This window comes from Parasteatoda tepidariorum, chromosome 10, assembly GCF_982258835.1.
Source record: "Parasteatoda tepidariorum strain Cologne lab strain chromosome 10, Ptep-v5.0, whole genome shotgun sequence".
Lineage (NCBI taxonomy): Eukaryota > Metazoa > Arthropoda > Arachnida > Araneae > Theridiidae > Parasteatoda > Parasteatoda tepidariorum.
The window spans coordinates 9,813,375-9,840,459 of record NC_141764.1 but is presented as its reverse complement, the minus strand read 5'-3'; the positions used below and the strand labels follow the sequence as shown (position 1 = coordinate 9,840,459).

Sequence of the window (27,085 nt, the reverse complement as noted above, 5' to 3'; positions counted from 1 at the left end):
AAAAGCCAGAAAACTAAATAACGAAGTGAAATATAATGTGTGTTAAAGCAACAATAAAGAGTAGCAGACAAATCAACTACGATTGCATTGCGTATAAATGTACATGTCTACATTGTTTGCACATGCATACGTAATTATTTGCTATATGCATACGTACATATATTTTATGCATACAATATAAGTGTATGTATACGTGTGTGTAACTAAAATGTATGTACACATGCATTAGATAAAATCATATGTACATACATTTTAGTAAATAAGCTGTATGTGAATACGTACAAAATGTATCATTATACGTCACATTATACAATCTACTGTAAAATATTATCATATATAAGTATACAAAAGTCTTGTAATCGTGTATTTAGGTTGCATTTAATCATATCCACAACATGTAATCATATATTTTGATTACTTGTAACATGATTACAAGTAATTGATTACAGTAATTGGTTATGTAATCACGATTACGGTTGCAATCAAAATTATGAATGTTTGTAATCATGATTAAAAGTAATTTATTATTGTAACTGATTACTGTAATCACGATTGCAGTTGTAATCCAAATTTGTAATTATAATTACAAGTAATTGATTACTGTAATTGAAAAAGGTAATCGATTACATTTTTGTTCTACTCTGATATAGTCAAAAATTATGATTATTTGTAATCGCGAATACCTGTAATCGTAATTACAAGTAATTGATTACATAGCTGTAATTATCTGTAATCAATTACTGTTGTAATCGATTACGGTAATCAACGCCTTTCTCTGGTACATACATGCATATAAACTTTTATGCTTTATTTCTATTGATTGAGGAAGAAGAGTTCCGCTGGAAATAAAAGGACTATCTCTTAGGGCTTCATAACCGCTAATCCAGCTAGTCAGTTCTCAAACTCACCGACACGATTTAATACAATTTCACCTTACCTAAAATAGTGTTTACGTGTCTTCTCGCATATTTTGGAAAATAATCTCTTTGCTTTGTGAAAATATTGTGTGTTCACATCATTGCGGCAACGGAATGAGTCTTTTGTATTTTGCAGAAGGTTCCCGCAATTTCCGTCCGACACCATCACTCATTATAATCACGTGGTTTATTACAGAAACTTCCGAACCGTAGTTTCATTAACCATTTAATGAGCTATTTTTTCCCGAGTAATGTTACATTAAAATTAATTTATAACTGATTTATGAAAAGAAATTAATTTAGCTCATTTCATTTTAAAGACTGTAGTTATTAGCTGCAAAAATCATAGGTTTTACATTGACAATTAAAAATTAATTAAGTCCGTCATAAGCAGTGGTCAGGAAAACTACATTATTTACGTAGTTTACTACAACTACTTTATTACAAACGTAGTTAACTACAACTACTTTATTACAAACGTAGTTAACTAAAACTATTTTATTACAAACGTAGTTAACTAAAACTATTTTATTACAAACGTAGTTAACTACAACTACTTTATTGCAAACGTAGTTAACTACAACTACTTTATTACAAACATAGTTAACTACAACTACTTTATTACAAACGTAGTTAACTACAACTACTTTATTGCAAACGTAGTTAACTACAACTACTTTATTACAAACATAGTTAACTACAACTACTTTATTACAAACGTAGTTAACTACAACTACTTTATTACAAACATAGTTAACTACAACTATTTTATTACAAACGTAGTTAACTACAACTACTTTATTGCAAACGTAGTTAACTACAACTACTTTATTACAAACATAGTTAACTACAACTACTTTATAACAAACGTAGTTAACTACAACTACTTTATTACAAACGTAGTTAACTACAACTACTTTATTACAAACGTAGTTAACTACAATTACTTTATTACAAACGTAGTTAACTACAACTACTTTATTACAAACGTAGTTAACTACAACTACTTTATTACAAACGTAGTTAACTACAACTACTTTATTACAAACTTAGTTAACTAGTTAACAAACTTAGTTCACTTTTTAATGTAGAGACAACAAACTATTTGGAATCACTTCTACTTGTTGGCGAAATTGGCTTCATGGTAGCAACAACCGATAAATAATTTTTTTTATAAAATTTATACTTTCATTTAAAAGATAATCATATAACGGTTGAGAGAGCCGTGGTGGTTTAGGTGGTAGAGCGTTCACCTTCCAATGAATTAAACCGGGTTCAAATCCCAGCGATGGCTGGTTGATACGAATTCCGCACCCGGCCCACACAAACCTCAGTGCTGACGTAAAATATCCTCTGTGGTAGACGGATCATGGGTTAGAATCCACTTACCATCGGGCTAACCGTGGGAGGTTTCGTGGTTTTCCTCTCCATGTTACGCAAATGAGGGTTAGTTCCATCAAAAAAGTCCTCCACGAAGGTAAGCTTCTCCCAATATTTGATTCAGGAGTTTCCTTGTCTTCTGGATTGGGTTCAAAAAGACAAGGCTTCGGAGTTGAATATTTGTAGACACAGACCCAAAATTGGGTCGGCTGTTCAATGACGGTTATTAAATATAACGTTTGAGAATTTAAAATTCTCGATTCGCGAAAAATTAATGCTTATTATTAGTAGTTCGAATTAAAGTTTTTTATTAAAATTTAATAAATATGAAATCCTTGGAATTTGAAATACCATTTGGACAAGTATGATTTTTTTTTCAAATTTATATTTAACAGAACCACTGACGATGAAGTGTAATATTTCTTCAGTTTTCCTTTATGTACATCTTATATATTTATTTCGAGCATGGTTTATTTCTGCCGTTAAACTATAGTTAGTTTTTAAGGATTTTTAATTTTTTTAGAGGTTTCGTCTGCTTCTCCTTTTCTTTTCTTATTTTTAAAAATTATTTTGTAAAAATGTTGTTTCTGTGACAGAAAAAATTTTAATCTTTTTTTAATTTAATACAAATGACTATATGTTACAATATAATATAAGTGACATTACAATATATATATATAAACTACAATATAATATACTACAACTGTTATTATGGCAACAATAAGAGCAATATAAATAGTATTGTTTTTACCGCCACATTACACCCAGTGGAAAATTAATGAAATCAATCGTTAATATGACAATTGTAAGAGAAATATATATAGTAAAGAGTTTTCTTTGATGCAACATTAAACACAGTAAGTGAAAATACATGCATCTTTTATGACTTAATGGTTCATTTAGAATGCACTTTACAAGAATAAAAAAAAATTTCTTTATCAAATACAAAATATTTCTCATTTTTAAAATGGGTACCAATTTTTTATAAAAAAAACACTACTATTTCCTTTACAAAAAAATTTTTCAACCCATATTTTTTATTTCTTCGACAGCTCTCTCTATTTTTCAATAACAATTCAAAGACTTTAGAAGGAGATAAAAAAAAAGGGGAAGAGAAAAAACGCAGTTGAATGGAAAAGAAGAAGCTATTTTCGATGAAATCATCAACAAACTGCCAACCAACATAATAAACGAAAGTCTAAATCTGGCCAACATATTAATCTCAGCGCTGACAGACGCAAAGAAAAAGTTAACAAGGCTTTTTTTTCCCCCAACAACCAGGATCAGTTTAAGTGTTTGTGTGATGAGATTAATAATGACACGGCTGTTTAATATTTACCTCTTCAATTTTTTTATTTTTTTTACTCCCTACTAGCCAACGAAGCGTCGTTCATAAATTAATTTTAAGCAAGTTTATTTGTTTCACTCAAAACTGCAATATATGATAAAATTTTATTTTCTTAATGGTCTTCGGTGAATTTTAAAAACTGATCTCTCTGATTTATTGATGGTTTTTATGGAGCTGGTTTGTTTTGAATTATGATAGAGATAAAATTTAATATCAAAGGTGTTTTTTTTTAAAAGTGTTCCAATCAGAGTTGGGCAAAAATGTTAAGTCCGCCAATGTTCGAAAAATAGAACTTTGTTAAAATAACCCTAAAAATTTTTTTCACTCAATTTTCTTTTATTTTATTGTCTTTAGATGTTCTTTCGTAGTGAGTTTATTAAATTTCCAGTTATTTGCTTTACTCTTTCTTGATAGGATCGGGATAGACTGGTTGGTAGGGTGTTGGCTCTATGACCAAGAGGTCTTGAATTCCATCCCCGCCTGCCGAAGACTACCCGTGTAGTAAATGGTGACACGTTAAACCTGTCAGGTTACAAAGTCCTCCATGTTCCCATAAACAATCAATGCCTTTGGGGCTACTGAATTATGGTTCAGGTCAAAATTGTGATCTGTAGATGTATGAATGGGTCCTCCCTTTGAAACGGACTGTGGCGTGTGTGTGGCTGAAGTCATATTCTAGGCTATAGATGGCGCCACTGTAGGACAAGAAATTCACCCTCTGCTTAAAATTTGCTTGATTTCACCAAGCAGGCTTGCGGGTATTGGCAAGTGGCATTGGAAACAACAACAAAACTGTTTCTCCAATCAGTCAAAGTTCAGTAATTACCTCAGCAAAAAAATTTGAAATTTGCTGTCAACAGGTTTTTACTGTTAAATATGAAGTAAGAAAAACTATACCTTCTTCTCTACAGCTACAGAAATGTAACTACAGAATAAAATATTTGTCGCCCTTTTTTTAAGAACTTAACACTTTTTTCCTTCAAAGTTTCTATTTGGTTGAAATTTATGACAATTTTAAGTGATTTTTCGCAATTATGTTTACTATAAGTTACATTTTGCTTGCGAAATAATCGATTTTAAACGAAGAAAAAAGATGAATTAAACGCTACGAATGAATTAAACGCCTTCTAGAGATAGAAGGAAAAAAACATATTCGAATTATCATATTTACGATTTTATAGAAATAAAAATATTTATTTCATTGCTTTTAATGTAATTCTACTATTAACATAGATACAAGCGTTTTGAATAACAAATTTATAATACAAACAAAAAAGTTGATTTGTCTTAAATACACATTTCACCTTAAAACAAAACTATGTATTCCGTTGCAAATAACATGTTTTAAACTGTCATTTGGATATGTTTTGAGAATATTTTTGCGTTCCATCGCTTTAGATTAATATTTACATTGTTGCCTGACAGAATCATTGTTTCAGAAACTTTCAGAATACCTTAAGGTTAAATGTTTGCGTGCTATGTTACATAATTTCGTTTTCCAAAATTGTCAGATCCACCTTTTGATAACCCGTCATCTTTCAAATTTTAACTGAAAATTCTATTCGTGTGAACTGGGTACATCTGGACTTTTTCTCCTGGCATTATTATCAAGCATTTGAATAGATTGTTTGCGTTATGGCATAGATATATATGTAACATCTTAAGTTATAGTTTAATAGAATTAAAGGAGCTTAGAACTAAATATTAATAGGATTATATTTTAACTGTAGACTAGCCTTTCTAACAGATGAGAACATTAAACAATCTCTTTTCACATATTAAGCCAAGCACTTCGCGTATATATTATCCTTAATAGAATAGAAATTAAATCTTTATTTATAAAATGAGATTATTTACTGCGCAGTAAAATGCCTTTGTGAAACCGAAAATTATTCAAATTAATAAATGTTTTGAGATCTTAATTCATCTTCATCCGGTCTTATGGTTGCATCATACGACGGCATTTCTAAAAAAGAAGACGTCTGGGTATTGTAGATCGCATGGTATGAAAAAATCATAACTATATGCAGCATGAGAAAAAAACACGCACTTGTCTTTAGAATATGGTAAAGCGAATTTGTGTCTAGGAGCTCTGCTCAATGTAAATTTTGCACATAGCTTTTCTTTACACTTTTCTTCAATAAATGCTTAGAAATTTTATATATATATATATATATATATATATATATATATATATATATATATATATATATATATATATATATATATATATATATATATATATATATATATATATATCAATGGCATTGAAAATGCAAATAAAGTGAAATGTGACTAAAGAATTGAAATTCGACACGCTGATTTTTGAACTTGGCACGAGTTGTTACTACTTCATTACGAATTGTGGGTGGAATCTTGCCTAGTTTATTTTAAAAAGTGCTAAACTTCGTGTTCAATTATGTGTTACCTTTTCTCAATATAATAATGCAAAACCATTTGTTCAATAATAAATAATGCTTTCAGTAATCATTCGTAAAATTACGCGTAGGGAACATTTTCAGAAACATCGAGAATAGACTCGATATTGTCTTTTTTTCCCTTTCATATTTTGAAATTTTAACATATTTATGAAAACTGTAAGCGTTGTATGCCATTTTTTTAGTTTGAAACATGTTTTTAAATCTTTTTTGTTAAGTATTCTTGTATTACAGTATATTTTTAAGTATTCTCTTCTTAAATGTTCATAGCTAAGTTTTTAAATTTTTGTCGAATATCTCTAAAAACCCAACAGTACTTATCCTAACAGTAGTAATTATAATTTTTTTTCAAAAACTTGAACAAACCAAGATCCTAAGAAATAAATGACATCAAAAATGCTTATAATCACATTAACTGGATTTAATGCCACCTTCCTATCGAATAAAATATCGCCAAAATACTCTAATTTGCAAATCGCGTGAAGGAAGGTAAAAATTTAACACCAACAACTTTTTTTGATTCGTATTACTTTCAGCAAGTTTATCACCTGGAAGAAAATATTTGATGCATTAAGGTGTCCAATTTTGCCCACTATCTTCATTAAAACGTTCATATTAAATTTGTTTGAATAGTTATTTAATTATATGCTTGTTTCCCCCGGATGCTGTTGTTCTAGATGAAATTATCTGAAAATCCTATAACCTTTTAAGACTTGTGGTAAAATTTTGAGAGTACTTATTTTTTCTTGTACAAATTGTTCAAAGCGCAAAAGAAGGATTATTTTGTTATGAATCTAAAAAATCAATGATTTTATATAAGCACTAAGAACCCATTACTAATTTAAGATCTAAATAATTTTAGTATTAAATTAAAAATGTTTTAAAATCTTCAACGTCATGAATTCTCATAAAAAGTATACTTAATACGTATGTTACTGTGAATAACCGAAATTGGTGGTTGTTGACTTCCACCGGTGAATGTTGACATTCACATAGTCGTTTTGGTGAATGTCCGAAACATATACTAAGTCTCGTTAAGTGCCACTGCCCAGTATGCCCTATGCTCATGTTTTTTATGGTTCAGTACCACTGCCTGGTATGCATTTGCCAGCTATTCTGAACACTGGTGTTTCTCCTAATCCATCCTCCTAGTCTCGCTGTGGACTGCTCCTAAAGACACGGTTCCCAGTAGAACACCGAAGTCAAGCATTCCTCGGTCAGTGCGCGGGTGGGTGACCACTTTGGACAGCCAGCGTAGGGGCTGGAGGTGCGGGGTATCGGTCCTCTTTAAACTGTACTGCTGTAAAGTACTCGACTTCGCACGCAGGTCGTCGGGCTACCGAAGTAGGTGAACCATCCCCTCTTCAGAGGATCGAAATTGTGATGGCATGCCTTCGGATCATCCTCAGGAATGTGTCCCAGACCGTCGCCAATAGCCCATTGTGCATATCTAGTGCGTCGTAAATAAAATACCTACCTACCTAATCTATCCTCAGCAGATTTTAAAATATCGAATAAATATAATAATAATATTAACGAATAAATTAATATGAAATCGGATATAATAAATATTTCGGACATTCTGCAAAGCACCTATAACTGCATTGCGTAAATTATCATCGTGAATGTTTTTCAGTTTGAACATTAGTTTTTGAGCCTGTCGTGTAAAATTTTAAAACAACTCTTCCAAATGTTTGAAGGTTGCTATGGGGATAGAGCATTCGCCATATATTGAGGTGCTCGGGCTCGAATCTCAGCAATGGCTGGTCGATACGAATTCGCACCAAGCTCGAATTCACCGCAGTGCTGACGTAAAATATTTTCAGTGGTAGACGGATCATGGGATAGAGGACCCTTACAGTCAGGCTAAGAGTAGGAAGTTGACGTGGTCTTCCTCTCCATGTAAAGCAAATGCAGGTTAGTTCCATCAAAAAGCTCTAAACGAAGGCAAATTTCTCCCAATACTTGATCCAAGCGTTCCCTTGTCTTCTAGATTGGGTTCAAAATTACAAGGCTACGGAGTCGAACATTAGTAAACGTAAAAGCAAAAATCGGATCGGCTGTTCAACGACGGTTATAATATAAAATCAAATCATTGTTACATTTTGATGTATCATTAAATAACCAAACACCTCTTCCGTAACTTCCGTAACAGGGTACGTGCGCTTCAAGAAGATTCGAAATTACAAGGTTCGATTGGGTTCGAAATTACAAGGCTACGGAGTTGAACATTGGTAGAGTCGTAAACCCAAAATTGGACGGTTATAAAATGTTTGAATTGGACAAAACTAACAACAAAATTGAATTTGAAGATATCTGTTTCATGTAATTACCACATTCTGATAACTATCAAAAAGTATTCCTCAGACAGAAATGCACTGTTAATAAAAGGAAAGGAATGAGTTAAGAAAGAGGATTTTATTGATCGCAAATGATCTCGAATGAATACAGGCGACAACAAGTCTTCGAAAATATCTGTCTCACTGAGCTCGCTCGTTTCCAAAGAAAATATTAGAATGAAGTTTTCTCAAAAATCAGTTTTGTATATCGATGCTGAAGAACAATTTTTAAAAGTAAAATTAAAGTGTCTGAAATAATATCTAAAAAAACATAGATTTTAAATAAAATCGCAATAAGAATTAGAATAAATAGTACATGAAGATTTTATTTCGTTTCATAACCACCGTTGAACAACCGAACCAATTTTTTGGTTCACGACTACTAATGTTCAACTCCGTAGCCTCGTAATTTTGATCCTAATCCAGAAGACAAGGGAATTCCTGGATCGAGTATTGGGGGAAATTTGCCTTCGAGGAGGACTTTTTGATGGAACTAACCAGCATTTGCGTCACATTGACAGGAAAACCACGATAAGCTCCCACGGTTAGGCCAACGACAAGGGGACTTTAACCCATGATCTACCACTGACTATAATTTTACGTTATCACTGTGGTTGGTGCCAGCCGGGTGCGAAATTCGCATCGACAGGCCATCGATGGGATTCGAACCCGGTTCATTTCACCGTAAGGTGAACGCTCTATCAAATGAGCGACCATGGCTCAGTACATGATGATATGAGACTTCGTTTGCTCCAAATAATCAGAATTAAAGTCAACACGATTCGAAGCGTTCAAAAAATAGGTGTCCAATCTCAGGGTTTACCAGATGTAAATGAGGAAAACGAAAATGATTTGAAACAGAAATAAAAAGTTCTAGTTTTGTTTTTCTCCTTTGTTTTCCATTTTTAAGTTGGCAATTTCACGTTTTCTATTTCAATTCACTTTTAATTTCCGCGCTGGCGAGGCTTGGGAATAGGCTCTTATTTTTAAGAGACTTGCCAACTTTTATTACAGTCTTCATATTTTTTTTGAAGGAAAGATTTTATATCTTTTAGCATCAGTTTCTTGGGATTATTCATTTTATAAAAATAAATCCATTCACAAGAAGAAGTAAAGCTTTTCTAATAGATTTGAAAGAAGAAAAACCTTCTTTTTTAATGGCTAAATAACTTTCAGTAAGGAAGCTATGAATTTAATATTGATGCATCCGATATAACAAGTGATTGCCGTAAGCGGTGATAGGTTTTTGCTGTTTTGAAATTACACGAATCTCAAAGGGGAAAATAAAACTTTCTGTAAAGAAATTTAAAGAGACATTGTTCCCTAAAGGTAAAATAAACCATTTTAGACTTGTATAAAGCAGTTCCTAGATATTCCGTGTTTGCGATTCGTTATTTTGTACTTTAATTTGTTTTATCAAATCTGTTTTGTGTTGTAAAACAGTATCTCCAAAGATCTATTTTAAATGTAATACATCAAAATTTGTATTGCGGTAATTGTTATTTATAATTTAATATTATATGAAAATAAATAAGATAATTGGTTACTAGCACTTCGAGAAGAAGATAAATAATACCCGCACTTGTGATTCATGACGTCAATGCCATTTGTTCATTATCTGTTAATTGGCGTATCAAAGTTAAGCTAAGTTTTTCTTCATAAGTTAGAATTTTAACTAACGATAAGTTAATTACATACACTCCGACAGCTGCTGAAAACAAATAACACACCTATTTTATAAATTGAGTTCATCAGCAAAATCAATTATCTTTCTTAAAATTATTTATGCAAAGTTTTGTCTTTAAATCTGTCTTACCTCAATTCTACTCAACTTTATAATATACTTTTGGTTTGAGTATAAGATGTTCCCTAATTTCATACTTCTGGCACTCGAATATTGTTATATATTTTATACATTTTTCTTTGGTTAAAAAACTTAACCCAAAATATTAAGCTTTTTCTAATTTAATAGAGTACACTTTTTCAATTTCTTTAAATTAAAAGAGTATATTTGACACTTCATAAAGAGTGATTTCAAAACATTAGTAAGGAGATTTCACAAATTTACGTTAGCGTAGGTACGCTCCCTTACCTGAAATATCAAGTAATTGCTTATGCGCACTTCTATTGCGCATGCGTTAGTTCTGGTGTAATGCGCATGCACCCGTGGAAAAAAAATATCAATCTTACTTAAGTGAAAATAAGAGATTTTGCAAAAAACCGTATGTTGAAAACGCTAAAGTAGTGGAAATCAAAATAAACATTTACAATGGACAGAGACTATCTGTTTTAAAGCTTTGGGATACGATTCAAGATGCTTTTACTCAACGTAAAACCGCTATTCTGTGAGCAGAAAAATTAGGTAAATTTTGATAAATTTAGCGATAAGAAATTCAGTTTATTTTTATAATTACTATTAATATTTAAAAAAATATATTATTGCACTTCATTATTTAATTTTTTTAACTAAATTGTGTAGTTAATATATAAATATCATTTATAATTTTAAAATAGCGAAAATATAGCTAGTTTCTTATGGAACTAGTGGAATTAGGCATCCATAATATTAAACATGAACCAAAAAATTTTCTTATTTATTTACTTAACCAATTGTTGAAATGACACACGATTCATTTCTAAATTTCATCAATATATTTTTTCAAATTCGCATTTATTTTCCATGTTTTTATTTCGAAGGTAGGCCTAAATAGAAAACAACATTTAACATCGATAAACAGCGTGCTTGTAGCTTTGTCTTTGTAGGGAAAATCGCGCCAACACAACGTTAAAATACGTAACATACAAAAAAAAAAAAAAAAAAAAGGTGAGCATGCGCAGTTGAATGCAATCTTACGTACGAGAGCGTACGTAAGCTATAGTAAAAGTGCGAAACTCCCTAATAATATGATTTTTATGACTTTAATCATGCGCGTACAACGCCTTAGTATATTTTTTCCTTCAAATTTCTGCATTCAGGAAATTTCGCAATGAGATAGTTAGTATCACTAGACGCGCTACTAACTCAACCTATCGGTCCTACACCAAACGGATGATTCCTACTTGCGATAATTGAGGGCTTTAGTCCAATTGTCTTAGCAACTATGTTTTATATCTTCCGTGACGGGCTTACTGTACGATTTCACACAAAAAACCCAGTCTGAAAATATCAATTGCGAGAAGTTCCAAAAATACCCCCTGCTTTTTTTTAAAATTTTTTATGATTACTTAATATCGTTGTGCTTTTACCCATTGTCAAAATGGGTCTTGTTTTGGGTTTTATGGCGTGCGTACTTTATTTGGACTTCATCACACTTTTCAACTGTGTTCGAGAGTAATTGTAAACAGTGCGCATGCGTCGTCATTGCATGCGTTGCTATGGCGATCGCTGCTGTATGATAATTTTTTTAGAATTCTTTTTTTCTTTTTCTTTCAACCAGCAGTCATTCTTAATGTATTTATATAATAAGAATTTAAAATATTTTTATATTATTTTCATTATTAACTTATAATTTCTGTCTTGATGGTGATATCAATAGAAATCTAAATACTAAAGAAGGAAAAGTATTTTGTGAAACACGTATACGTAGGCAAGATATGGAAATAAATCCAAAACAAACATCAATGGAGACAATTTTTGCAACCCATGATTTAAAATGTTGTGGCGTTAATTGGAGTCGAACCAGAAAAAAAAACATTTAACTAATGGGTAACCAGTAATCGTGATAAAACGATCACGATTTTTTAAAATTTCGCATCATTTTTCTTTTTCTTATATACATATATTTCAATGTTGAATTTAATCCGTATTAACATGGATGAAATGCACCATTAATCTTTTTAAACTAATGAGAGAGAAAAATCGTAAAAGCGTTATTTTATTATTGTTTATATTAATCTGATAACTATTACACAAGATTTGTATTACACATTCTTAAACATCCATCAGAGTTAAAATCTTACCAGAAACATTCTAGTTAATTACAATCTGTGTACCGGTTTCTATTCTCAATAAATAACTTAATTGTGTTTTGTGTTATAAACATATTTTAGTTCCTTCATAATTTCTAACAAGATTTATTCCAGTTATATTATTCATTTATCTTCTGATGATATACATGAAGTTTGTTTTATATTCCTTTCTTTAATTAACCTCATGAACTGTGCTCAGCTACTGATCCGCAAATAACAAAGATGACAGCAAAACTGTTTTGTTCAAAGCATAGCTTCATTTATCTTTTAGTCTTTCTTTGTATAAACATGAAATTATGTTTTTATTCGTTAAAGAAGCTCCTTTTATTTGATGCTCTTTTTAAACTTTCATATTTAAAAGACGTTTATATATATATATATATATATATATATATATATATAATAAGTATGTAAAATGATGCAGTAGTATTTATTAATAAGATAGTTTTCTTAGCCATCATCGGGTAGTTATCACTTTTATTTTGAATGTATCCGGATACTATTCATTGTCAATTGTGGTTTAGTTACTTTATGTTGGATTTGACTCTTTCTCTTATAAACTTGGTCTGTTAAGCCTTTTGAAGGCCGTGGTAAGTATACTTACCACCACGCTTTACCACTTTTAATTTAGGTTTCCGTATTTCACTAACTTCAGCTTTCTTGAAGTGAGTTTAAATAAAATTGGTAACCATTTGTCACTTTTAAAAAACGTATAAAAGTTATAAAATACATCATTCCTTTTGAAGTTTGTAGCATTTAAGGAATTTATTTAATAAATAAAGAAAAATAAAAGTCAGTAAGTTCCTAATAGGTCATGTTAAATATATTTACCACCAAAAAAATGGCATTTTTATAAACTAAATTAGTTTTTTTTAATATTAATTACTGTTATTAAAACAATTTCAATTCTAAAAATACTTTAATTTACCTTTACCAGAAATAAAGGGCCCATTAAAGGGTTAATGGAAATGCCTGAACCTTCTCCAGGTCTAGCTTCATTTAAATTCAAATTTTGTATTGATTTTCAAAATTATTTGCTGTACTATTTTTGGTTACCATATTTAATTAATAATTTCTGCCACACTGTAAGGGCATTCAAATAACCAAAATAAATTTTAATAATTAAATATTGCATTTAGAAGTAACTTAAATCTCACAGTTGCTCATTTATAGTTACCTTACGATAAATACTAAAACGAAATTTAAATTTTACAAAAATATTCAATTGTTCATATATTATAGCACATAATATAATTAAAACGAAACTATATATCCTGTAACATTTATATGCTAGTCAAATTAAATCAATTTGTTAAAGTAAAATTTCTCAAAGAAAAAGTACATTTCAATAACAGTAAATAAGTTTTTGAAAATGCAAAACTAAACAATGAAAATAAGATCAATGAATAAAAATTAAGCATTTCAAATGAAATATCAAGAATGAAAAAAAAAATTCAACAATTATAATCATTTAAACACCAATTACTATTTTAAGTGAAATTGTTCACAGTGGATTGTTTTCAAATCATTAACTTTTTAGCTCTCAACTGCCATGGGGAAAAATTGTTCACCATGAATTAATTATTTTAAATAATTCACTTTTTTGATGTATCACTGGAAACTATTTAGTAATCAAAACCAGTTGATTACAATTAGGAAGGATTTCCATCGACTCCGCACTGGCACTAGTTGTAAACCCGCAAAGAGACTTCTCACGGAGTTGATTCCGGCAAGGTGGGCGAAACTGATCTCCAGCGGTCCCACAGCAGCAACTGTAGAGGCAACTTCTGGACCCATTAAGGAGGAAAATCTCGAAATTCTTTAATGGCGATGATGGAAGCGAAGACGTCAGGCACTGTTAAAATTCAGTAACACAACTCCAATGAAGAGAGAAGTCCCAAAAATCTATTCAAAGCACTCCCCGGAACCGGAAAAAAGAAAGTTTCGACTGTCGATTAATATTGTTTCAATAATCACTCTCGAACAGTGGAGCAAACGAAACATCTTTTTCTTTTTTTATTCTTTCTATAACAGCTCCATTCCCCAGATAAGTGATCAGTGCTCTCCGGTTACTATTTCTTTTCCTTTTATTTATTTATTTTTATATATTTGAAAATGAGCATTTTTAAAATGGAACCAATGAAAAAAACGAGTGCTAAACCAACTGCAAAAATATCCTGCTCCCGTTTCATCAGCTCTTATAATCCTGCTCGGCTTGTAAAATGCTGCAGTCGGACCGAGTAGGAAAACAGACACAGGATTTTAATGAAAGCAGAGTAAATTTTATTATGTCATTCTTTGTTGAGTGGAGAACGAAAAATGTTGTTAACTTCATGTGTTGCCAGAACTTAAGATTAAAACGTAGCGAAGGGGAGCTCCAAAACTAGCGGTTTCGAACATTTTGTAGCCCAAAAATAAATATATATATATATATATATATATATATACATATATATTAACAAGATTAATATCACAGCATAAATAAAGTGTAAAGTTTGCCATGTTTTGAGTGCTCTAATTTATTTGGCTATATTTCTGTAAAACAACGCCGTTTGTCAGAAAACACTAAAATTATAGTCACATTGGATAGCTCGTTTTGTCAAGCTTTTTTATGTGTAAAAATCAGTCGGAACTGTCTTCGATATTTTAATGTTGGTGCGGTCTTTGAGCTGCATAAGAATACTAAGTGGTTTCGACCTCAGCTCGCTTCGTTCCCCAACCTCAAGAACCTTAATTACTCGCGCATAAAAATGTTCTCACTAGCTAATTTTTTTTTTTTTAATAAAAATTATCTCGTGTTTCGAGGAAATTAAAAATAAGACCTAACAAGGACCCAATCTCCAACAAGAAATTCAGAAAAGTTCAACTTCATGGGCCTACATCTGTGTGCATTTGAAAATAAAAGGCAAAAAATCTTTTTTTGATAAGCAAAATAATTTATTTAATCATTTCTGCTCTGAAGTTCGAAACAATACAAAGTACAAACATTCAGCTCGCAAATGAGAAATATGACTTTGCTTTTCTTTGTAACAGCATCAATAATTGTTTCAAACTCGATTGAAAATAGTTTTGATAGTAATTTAGTGAACAAATGAATATTTTGATTTGGGTCACGTATGAAACAGTATTTTAAAGCGTCTACGAAGCAACAAATATTTTTAACTAATTTTTTTTTTCATTTATAGTAGCCGTAACATCTGTTGTAAAGTTTAAAAAAAAACAATGATAGAAAGATAGATTTGCACTAAATGCTCGTAAATATTTTCTTTTCTCGCATCTCGCTTAGTTGCTGTGCTTACTTTACTTGCACAATGAAACCTGTTAAGTTGACCATCTCTATAAGTTAATCACCTATCTAAGATTTTGATGATCAAGTGCAAAACTGGTAAAAACAATTTATTATCATTTTTATAGGATGACTTCTCTTATAAAACCATCAAATTGTAGTTCCACTTCTGATCAGTTTACGCTAGTTTCACTGTAGTAGCTTTAATAATTTTCTAAACACCTTTTATAACACACAGCATATACATTACCGTATTTATCATTCAAAGTAATTATCTTTCCTAGTTATTTTGCAATTACTATAAATGTTTCAAAAGGTTTAAAATGTTGACATTTTCGAATTAAAAAAATTGTCGTTATTCAATTTTCCTGATCCCTAAGTGCATTATGTTTCAATTAACTTAGTCATTTTTATTCATAATTTCATTGTTATAGTTAATTATTATTTGAAATTTCATAGCATATATTTTTGTTTTAAAAACAAAATCCATCTTTTGCGTTTCATCGTCATCATTGGGTGGGCCTTGGCCTTCTATGAAATATTTCTTCATGTCGTTTTCCTTGATGCCAATTCTGATTATCATTTGCGTTTGGTAATACGAATTTCATTTTAATATGATAACTATCCAAAACTTCATTTTTATTTGCTTCATTTATTCGTTTCATTTATTTATTGCATATTTGGCAAAATGAGGTGAAAAATAATAACTGTAACCATAGCAAAACATATTATAGCTTCCTTTAAAAAAAATAATTTCATCATTTACAACGGGCAAATCTAAGCTCAAGAGAGATATAAAAATTTTCCTATTTTTCGTGCAACTGTGAATAGATGGTGATTTACAAAAGTAAAATGAATTCACTAAAAAGCATTTAACAGTACGATATCTTTTGGAAACTCATTGTCATTCACAACAACTGTTTTCATTCAGCAGGTTTAATGACTTTGGATTTAATTTTTCTGAGTTTCAAAGCGAGTAACGTGATTTATTTTTCCAGAAGATAAACGATTAATAATAGGTGGAGTTAAAAAAAAATTTCCCCAATCCCTATCATACTCTCCGTGCATTTTTCCATATATATTTTTGCGATTTCTCGAGTCTACGATTTGAAACATAAATATGGAAAGATTATAGACTCCATCCATCAGTAAAACATATCAAGAATCCAAAACTGAAGCGAGAACGTTTTCAAGAACAACAAAAATGCCCTTTTTAAAAATGGTAAAGAAGCTGCAAACTTTCAGAATCATTTTATAATGGGAATAGAAAAAATTAAAAAATATATATATATTTCTGTAAGGAAAAAAAGTAGCGCATATTTAAGATTTGTAGCGTTCGAAAAATAATAAGTAGCCCAAAAAGTAGCAAGTAGCGAAAATTCAATTTTCAGTAGCGGGTACTTTTAAAAGTAGCCCAATCCGCTACTTGTAGCCCAATCTGGCAACACTGACTTCATTCTCACGATCAGTCTTTCTGGTAGGGAAAATCTTGCAAAAAATCCGAAATTGTCTCTATTTAGGGGAATTTCAGAAATTACTATTGGTTCATGAACTTGCTTGAGTGATTCCCACGAAGCTTAAAGGGAAAAAATGTCTTTAAGTAAATTTATGCATACTTGGGCCAAAAATAGATTTAAAAACAGGATGTAGCTTGTGAGAAATCAGTTCGATTTGAATAAATAATTAGTATTTAGTTTTATAGTGAAGAACTAACATAAAAAGATTAATAGAAGCTTTTTATGTTACATATATATATATGACAGAAATCAATAGAATATTGATTTTCACCGACGAACATTCACCTACTCGCTTTGGTGAATGTACGAAATATTTGTTACATCCGATTTGATATTAATTTATTCGTTTATATTATTATTTTTAATATCTGCCGAGGATAGATTCGAAGAAACATCAGTGTTCGGAGTACCGGAAACCCTGATGTAGGGAATACCGGTCAAAGGCACTGAAACTTAAAAAAATCACCAGGGTACGGTATACCGGGCAGATATATACCAGGGAGTGGCGCTGAATTATATCTAGTATATATTTCGGATATATACCGAAACGACTTTGTGATTGTCAGCATTGACCGGTGGAAGTCAGTCATTCACAGTAACATATATATGCATTGATGTATAGCATGATGGTATGTAGATATGTTTGTATATATGTATGATTTTTGAAATTTTCTGTTTCTGATTGAATTTAATAACTTAAAATCATTTACTGCTGGGTAAAAATTAAAAGAATAAATTTTACTTTTAAAAAAATTGTTTGAATTTTGAGCACTTTTGTCATTAACCAATGAAAATTCCCCCTACGTCTTTCGATTATTTTGATTTAATCCACTTTAAGAAATGTTACTCATTAATTTTTTAAATTATTTTCTCACATTTTTTTAATCAAGTCAACATGCTTAAATTCCTGTTCATGTCCCAGTTAACCAGATTGTCATAGTCATAAAACATCTATCCTCCCCGAAAAATTCCAATTACCTTCTAAAAATGCTTTTAAAAACTTTCTGTTTGCAAAACTTTCTCTTTGTTAGATAAATTATCAGGAAAAGAATAAAATTTGTAATCCTAACATACAAGCAATATATAAAAATAGGATGAAATGTAATTAAAAAAAACTTATGTAAAAATGACAAAATTTAACACATAATTTGCTGCGGATAATTGTTTGTCAGCCTAATTTAATTGGAATCCATTTAATTGTAAAGACAATGAAATCAACATGCTTAAATTCCTGTTCATAGTTAATCAAACTGCGATAGTCACAAAATACGAAATTATCAAAATTTTTTAAGCAAAGAAACTTTTATTACGTTCTTATTATATTTCATTAAGAAAAGTGGTCTACATCTTGAAACATCTAGAAATAATACTAAATCAATTGTCTGAACTAAAAATATTAATTTTCCCTTTCATTTTTAGCCCATCTATCGGGGCTTTCTTTAAAAATGAGTTATGAACCTTTTAAAACAACGGCGAAAATATTCTTTTCAAGAATAAAGCTTGTCGGACTCTTAAATCTGGTGGTTTATAGGAACTTCTTACTTCTATCCAAATGACTAAATAAATCACAGTAAACTTCTAGGGAACAGAAAATAAACATTAATTTTCCCAAACTCAAAGTTGGTTTAGAACTAATAAACCTAACTCAAACTCAGTGGCAGTTAGAAACCAAAATTATAACATTCAAATTATTTGACGAGTTTAGTTTATTTATTTATTTTTTTAGCCTTATTCCAAATTTTAAAAAAAAGATCAAGTCATAAAATTTTATATTTTAATTGTAGTAATCGTGAAATGTTTCGATAAATGACGAGAGAGAGTGAGAGAAAGAGAGAGAGAGTGAGAGAGAGAGAGTTCGCCTTCCAATGAGGTGAACCGGGTTCGAATCCCAGCGATGGGTGGGTGATACGAATTCCGCACCCAACTTGCACTGACCACGGTGCTAACGTAAGATATCCTCAGTAGTAGACGGATCATGGGTTTTCGTAGTTTTCTTCTCCGTGTAACGCAAATGCTGGTTGGTTTTATCAAAATGTCCTCCTCGAAGGTAAAGTTCTCCCTGTACTTGATCCAGGAGTTCCCTTGTCTTCTGGATTTGGATCAAAATTACAAAGCTACGGAGTTGAACATTAGTAGTCGTAAACCAAAATTTGGGTCGGTTGTTCAACAACGGTTATAAAATAAATTTTTTAAAAAAAGCAAGAAAGAAAAGCCTTGTACTAATACAATGATGTAGTTTAAAGGATTGCTCTCGTGAAACTGAGGAGGAAAGAAAATTCCGTTAAAATTACGGTAAAAGATACGGACACTCAAGGTATATAAAGACACTAAACAAATAGGCCTATATACCGTAAATTTTTGCAGTAATATTACCGAATCGCAAATACCACTGTAAAAATAATGGTATAAAATTTTTATAATTTTACAGTAAAAAAGGATTTTATGGTAGAAAGTTTTGGTATCCTGAGACATAAATGAAGGAAAGAAAAGTGATTTCAAACAAAAAATGTAAATTCACCGATGGAAAAAAAAGAAAAAAGAAAGTGGAAAACGAAACTAGGAAAATTGCAGAGATCGAGAATGAAACAGAAAATGAAAAATAAATAAATATGTGAAAGCAAATCAAATATAATCACAGTGACCGAGGGAGGCAAATGAGTGCATAATACTTTTCCACGCGCTACGGAGAGGAAGTGAGAAACTAATGCTTTAACAAGGGAATCGGCAATCATTCACTTTTGGCCACCATGTTTTTTTTTTCATTTTCTATTTTGTTCTTATCACCTTTATTTTGGATTTTTTTTTTTTGGCTGATACGTTTTTTGTTTCAAATTACTTCTAATTGTTTTCCTCATTCACGTCCAATGAGTCTTGAGAATAGCCTCCTATTTTTGAGCGCTTGAAATAAATCAACTTCCATTTTTATCTTCATGTTTTTTTTAAGCAAATTAATCAGAAACAGAAGAAAAAAAGAATACAAAATCGAGACAAAAAAGGAAAAAATTAATACTTGCAATAGAGTATTTTTCAGAAATTTTACTGAATAAATTGAATTTTATTGAAGAAGGTTTCTCATGAAAAACTTGCGTATGGAGTGAAGACTTGGAAATCTTAAAAAGAGCCCACAAATTTGAATCGTTCAAACAAAACAAACTTTCATTCAGTCTTAAATTTGTTATAATTTTACCGTAAAAATCAAGAAGAGACGTTGATAACAGTTCTTACATAGTATAGCAATATTTTCACAATATCATTCACGTTTTCTGCGCCGCTACAAAGTTTGAAAGAAGCTTTTGAAAGTTTTACTATTTTAATTTACAAAATTTTATTAAATATTTTTCAGAATAAGAAACTTTAATTCTTATAAAAAAAAAGACTGTATTTTGAAATAAAAAATGCAAGAAAGGAGAGATATTTTTTTTTTACAAGTAATTATTTTTCAGTGATAATTTAATATTTGATTACTAGCTAAATAATATCAATGTGATATTTGCAAGTAACGTAGTGTGGGTATCGTGATCCTAATTGGGTAGTTGAAACGTGACATTTGTTTACGTTAGCAACTGTTCTTTTCACCCTATTTCGAGTAAGCCAAGTCTTTCGAGTATCAATTTTCTTTAGTGACGCATTCTAAATTTTTTCACAAAGATTCTTTCTCAAAGAATTCAATTTTTTCATTATATATATGTATATATTCAAATTAACACAAAGACAGGCGGGAAGCCATGCGGAACATAAACAAACTAATTATGCATCGAAGTTAGCCAGATACACAAAACAAAAATATATCACGGTTACAAGTACGAAAACAAATAATAAATTTTAGTTTAGTAAAAGAAGTAGAAAAATATTTCAATTCATTCGATGTGACGGCTCTGTATTGAATTAACTTATCGTTAATTAAATACAGTAATCGTTATCGTTAAATACAGTATCTTTAATTAAATACGGCTCTGTCTTTAACTTATCGTTAATTAAATACAGTAATCCTTATTGTGAAATACAGTATCGTTAATTAAATATGGCTCTGTCTTTAATTAACTTATCGTTAATTAAATACAGTAATCGTTATCGTTAAATACAGTATCGTTAATTAAATACGGCTCTGTATTTAATTAACTTATCGTTAATTGAATACAGAGCCGTATTTATTAACATTCTAACTTATGTAGAGAAATGTAACTCAATTTTAATACGCCATAATGCTGCTGATAAGGATTAGCTGGTGCTGAAGTCATCGGTATGGAAGGTCTTTTTCTTCTTGATATGTAAGTATTTATTTTCACATAATATTAAATTATGAATAATAATTATCGGAATAAGAATTTTGACATATTATACTTAAAATATATCTTTGAAGATACTGTTTTACAACACAAGACGGATTTAACAAAACAAAGAACGAAATAACGAATCGCAAAAAACAAAATATCTGTGAAATGCTTATACAAGTCTAAAATAGCTCTTTTTATCTTTAGGGGAAAATGTCTCTTGAATTTTCTTCTTCACTTTGAGATTCGTGTAATTTCAAAACAAAACAAAAAAGTGTTCCTTTCCTATCACCGTTTACGGTCAACCCGTTTTTTATCGGATGCATAAATAATAAATTCATTGCTTCTTAAATAAAAGCTATTTATCCGTTAATAAAGAAGCCATTATTTTTTTCTTCTTTTCAAATCTATTAGAAAAGCTTTACTTCTTCTTGTGAATTGATTTATTTTTCAGAATAAATAATCCCGAGTAACTGAAGCGAAACGATATAAAACGCTTGTTTAGAAAAAAAATATGAAGACGGTAATAAAAGTTGACAAGTCTCTCAAAAATAGGAGCCCATTCTCAAGGAGGCTCGCCAGTGCGGAAATTAAAAGTGATTTGAAAAAGAAAACGTGAAATCGCCAACTTAAAAATGGAAAACAAAGGAGAAAAACAAAACTAGAACTTTTTATTTCTGCTTCAAATCATTTTCGTTTTCCTCATTTACATCTGGTGAACCCTGAGATTGACCCTGACCTATTTTTGAAAGCTTCGAAACATGTTGACTTTAATTCCGATTGTTTGGAGCAAAAGAAATCTTACTTATCATCATGTACTGAGCCGTGGTTGCTCATTTGATAAAGCGTTCACCTTTCACTGAGGTGAACTGGGTTCGAATCCCAGCGATGGCCTGTCGATACGAATTTCACACCGGGCTCGCACCGACCTCAATGCTAATTTATAAATATCCTCAGTGGAAGAGGGGTTAGGTCCATCGAAATGCAGTTTAGTTCCATCAAGAAGTCCTCTACGAAGGCAAATTTCCCCCATAACTCGATCCTGAAATTACCTTGTCTTCTGGATTGGGTTCAAAATTACAAGGCTACGGAGTTGAACATTAGTAGTCGTAAAACCCAAAAATTGGGTCTGTTCTTCAACGGCTGTTACAAAATAAATAAAATCATCGTGTACTATTTGCTCTAATTATTCTTGCCATTTTTTCCAAATCGTTGTTTGTATACATATCATTTCAGGTACTTTCATTTTACTTTTAAAAATTGTTCTTCGGCATCGACATACAAAACTGGTTTTTGAGAAAACTTCATTCCAATATTTTTTTTGTAAAAGAATGAATTCAACGAGGCAGATATTTTCGAAGACTTGTTGTCGCCTGTATTCATTCAAGTTTATTTCCGATCAATAAAATCCTCTTTCTCAACTCATTCCCTTCCTTTTATTTACAGTACATTTCTGTCGGAGGAATACTTTTTGATAGTTATCAGAATGTGGTAATCACATGAAACAGACGTGTTTAAAATTCTTTTTTGCTGCCAGTTTTGTCCAATTCAAACATTTCATAACCGTCGTTGAACAACCGACTCAATTTCGGGTTTACGTAGACTTGTAACTCCGTAGACTTGTAATTTCGAGCTTGAAGCACGCAGTTACAGAATATATGTTTGGTTGTCGTTTGCTAGTAAATGTTATTTTTTTATCTGTAAAGTATTTCGGTACTTTTCGTTTAGTGTTTCGGTCATTTTTTTTTTAAATTTTTTTTAATGATGTGTTCAAAACATAAATAAAATATAAAGTTGACGGAGGTTTTGCTTTTGATTCTAGTTAAATAAAACGAACCACTTTTCAGAATATAAACGGTATTTATAGAGTATTCAAGGGGTGAATTAAAAAAATTTAATCAATTAGTGCAGAACAACTTCACGAAATCGTTCACAAAACTGAAACTCATTTATCGACGAAATTAATAAACAATTTCAATTAAGTCTTTCATTATTAATGCGTGTTGACCTTCCTGTGTGTGTCTTTCTAAATCAGACATCATTCTGCGCTCTTAACTGTTATAAAATTTCGACAATTAAAAATAGCGCTTATCTCTCATTCCGTCTCTCCCATTTTTGCGCAATTTGATTGTTTTACTTAATCATCTTCCTGAGTTTCGATTTAAATATGTTTGTGTAAAAGGAGCTTTCGGCTATGCCAACCTTCATTTGTCAACAGGTACCTCAATATCGAATCGAGTTAGCATGTCTTATATATACTAGTGAATTGAAGTTTAATAATCTTAGTGGTAGTTAACGCCACAAAGATTTTGTGAGGGACATACCACTAGTAGCCTTCGATGAATGTACCATTCTATGTTCATCGAACTAGTACCATTCGTTGAACGGATACTACTAGTAGCCGTATTTGCGAAAGACCGGTAGAGCTGTATTAAGTTCACCAGATTTCGAGCGTTGGTGGTAATAGCTGTATTAAGTTAGCCGGTTTTGTGAACGTTAGCCGTGACAGCTGTGTTAAGTTCACAATTGCGTGCGTGTTCGCTCTTGTGTTGCTAGTAACAGGCGAGTGTGTGCAGAATTCCGTTGTGTGTGGATGAGACTGAGAAGCAACAGCGAGAGGAGGACGCAGTGACAAATAGCAAGTCAACTACTGCTCAATGAGAACGATTCATCAAAGTACTTTCGATGTGGACGAGTTCATATCACTTCTCCAGGTCACCAATGAATCAAGTAGAGTAGAAATCAGCATAATATATATAGTTCATAACTCAATAAGGGTTTCATTTTTATTTATTTATTTTAGTATTAAGCATTCCAAGTATTTGATTTCATGCATGTTGTATTCCACAAAATTTCAAAGAGGAATAAAAAACCAGAAACAGGGGAGGTGCAAATATTTTTACTGTCTACCATCATTTTTACAAGTTTTGGAGTCTTGTGTTTTGATATATATTAACTGAGTAAATTAAGCAATTATGATATTATTTTTCAAAAATACATGTTAATCATAAATATTAATTCTCTGCGTTTCATAAATAAAATAATTTGAAATAAAATTAAAAATACACAGTATACAAATTTGCCTAGTAAATAAAAAACGTAAAATACATATTATAATGAAAACCATGCATATATATATATATATATATATATATATATATATATATATATATATATATATATATATAATGTGCTCTATCTTATTTGTTGTAAATTTTTTGTAAAAAGAATTTTTTTTGAGTTTTTGAATTTTTTCCTCACACTATTGTATTGATATAATATTTTGCTTTGGCTCTATTGATACAATATTAGAAAGCACTCCCTTTTGTGGATATAAACGTGTGAGCTGATGAAAAGATAATATCTTTTATTTTCTGGATTTTTAATATTTTCTCAGGATTTTTCTTTTGGTTTCTAATTATTTTTATTATTATTTTTCTTTTTTTCCCCTTTTCTCATTGCTCTTTAATTTTTTCCCTCTTTTCTCTGCATTTTGATATATATATATATATATATATATATATATATATATATATATATATATATATATATAAAATGATGCAGTCGGACCGAGCAGGGAAACAGACACAGAATTTTAATGAAATCAGATGTATTTTATTTAGATCATGTTCTTATGGAAGACCAGCGAAAAGTGATGTTAACTCCATTCAGGATCAGTCTTTCTGGTAGGGAAAATCTTGCAAATAATCCGAAAATGTCTCTATTTAGAGATGAAAGGGAAATCTTAGATATTACTATTGGTTAATGAGCTTGCTCGAGTGATTCCCACGGCTTAAAAGGGAAAAAAGATCTTTATTTAAATTTATGCATAGTTGGGCCAAAAATAGAATTAGAAACAGGATGTGGCTTTTAAAAGTGTGAGAAAGTGTTTCGATTAGAATAATTAATTAGGATAACATAAAAAGATCAATTGAAGCTTTCTATGTTACACACACACACACACACACACACACACACATATATATATATATATATATATATATTAGCATCATTTCAATGCTATCTGCTTCAAAATGCAGAGAAAACATGGAAAAAATTACAGAACAATGAAAAAAAGGAAAAAGGAATAAAAAAATAAACTATATAATCTTTAATATCCGGAAATAAACGATATAATCTTTTTATCAGCTCACACGATAATATCCGCAAAAAGGAGTGCTTTCTAATACTGTATCAATTTAGCCAAAGCAAAATATATCAATACAATAGTGTGAGGAGCACTCAAAAAAAATTACAAAAAATTTACAACAAATAAAATAGAACACATTAAGTAAAAATATCACGCAAAAACAGAAAATAAAATGTAAAGAAAGAACAGAATAAAACAGAATAGAGAGAATAACGAAGAAAACTAAGAAAAATAAAAAAATTTATTTGCGACGTATAAGAAATTTGTAATTTATTGCGTAATATTAATTAAGTAAAATTTATTGCGGCATTAATAAAACAAGTTAAAAATATGAAGAAAACATTGAAAAACTATAATAAGGATTTATAAGAAGAGAAGTAGAAAATATTTGTAAGACTTTTATTTTTAAACAAAAATAAATTAAAAATTAGAAAAGGGAAAAACAAAATAATGAAAAGATCATTACACGATATGTCATGTTATGGAAATGAAATGCAAGATTTCTTACCTTCTAATAAACTGTTATTATAGTTGATGCACTCCATTTCATTGGTTGGTTCATTCTGAATAACATAATCTGCTTGTTTTTCCGCATCAGTTATTATATTATAACTAGAGATGTTTCTTTCCATTTCATTTATATGCCTCTGATGGATTTTATTACTATTTAAACACGGCTTTTTGTTTCAAGCATTGTCTACAGCTATATTCATGAAAAAAATAACAAAGAATGAACTAAGGCCTAAATTGTCGTTTGCGTTTATTTAAAGAATTATAGTTCGCAAAAAAAAATTCTCTGTGTTTTATTTAATATAATCGGTTATGTTTCAATAGCTTTAATGTCCACAAACTAGAATGCCAGGTTTAACTAAACAGGTCGTAAATTCAACTTTTTAACAAAATAAATATTTATTTTTTGTTAAAAATATTGAATTCACTTCGCTTATAAATCATATTTTTCATTGAAATCGTTTGAAGTGATAAAATAATCGTTTTAAATATTAAAACGAATTAAACCGAAACAAAGAATTAATATTTAAGTGTTCTAAAGAGAACTTTTCGGAGGTTGTGTTTGGTTTAAATATATCAGTTTATTTTTCGTTATTGGTTTTCACTTATAATCCTTTAAGAAACACAGACACAGCCCTACGAGAGAAGACTTCTTAACAGGACTGGGAACTCTCCATCTGTGGAACACATCTCTCTGCGTCCAGAAGAAACTTCTAATGCCAGAAGATCAATATTTTTACTTTTTCCACCTTAACCATTGGAGAAGATCCTCGCCCTCTATAGTCACTTTTAGAAACCACCAGATTTTATACGGTCCGTTTATGAATGATGGTTTCTCTGTTTAAAATACTTGAAGAATGTACAGTACACAAAATAAAAACTTGAACACCCTGAATTACTTTTCATCCAATGATCAGATTTTTTGGATTTCAGAACTCCATCTTAATTGTTTTAAGGAAT

General features: G+C 30.5%; 1 protein-coding gene across 1 annotated transcript in view; it reads right to left on the bottom strand.

Annotated features, from left to right (window-relative positions):
• The window catches only part of LOC107444133 (corticotropin-releasing hormone receptor 2-like), a 118,011-nt gene extending 91,165 nt beyond the window's left edge, over positions 1-26,846 (bottom strand). The window contains exon 1 of the mRNA XM_021144632.4: positions 26,124-26,846. Coding sequence (XP_021000291.2) covers positions 26,124-26,247 — 124 coding nt within the window. The 5' untranslated portion in view covers positions 26,248-26,846. The remainder of the gene's footprint in view (positions 1-26,123) is intronic.
• Positions 26,847-27,085: the final 239 nt, after the last annotated feature.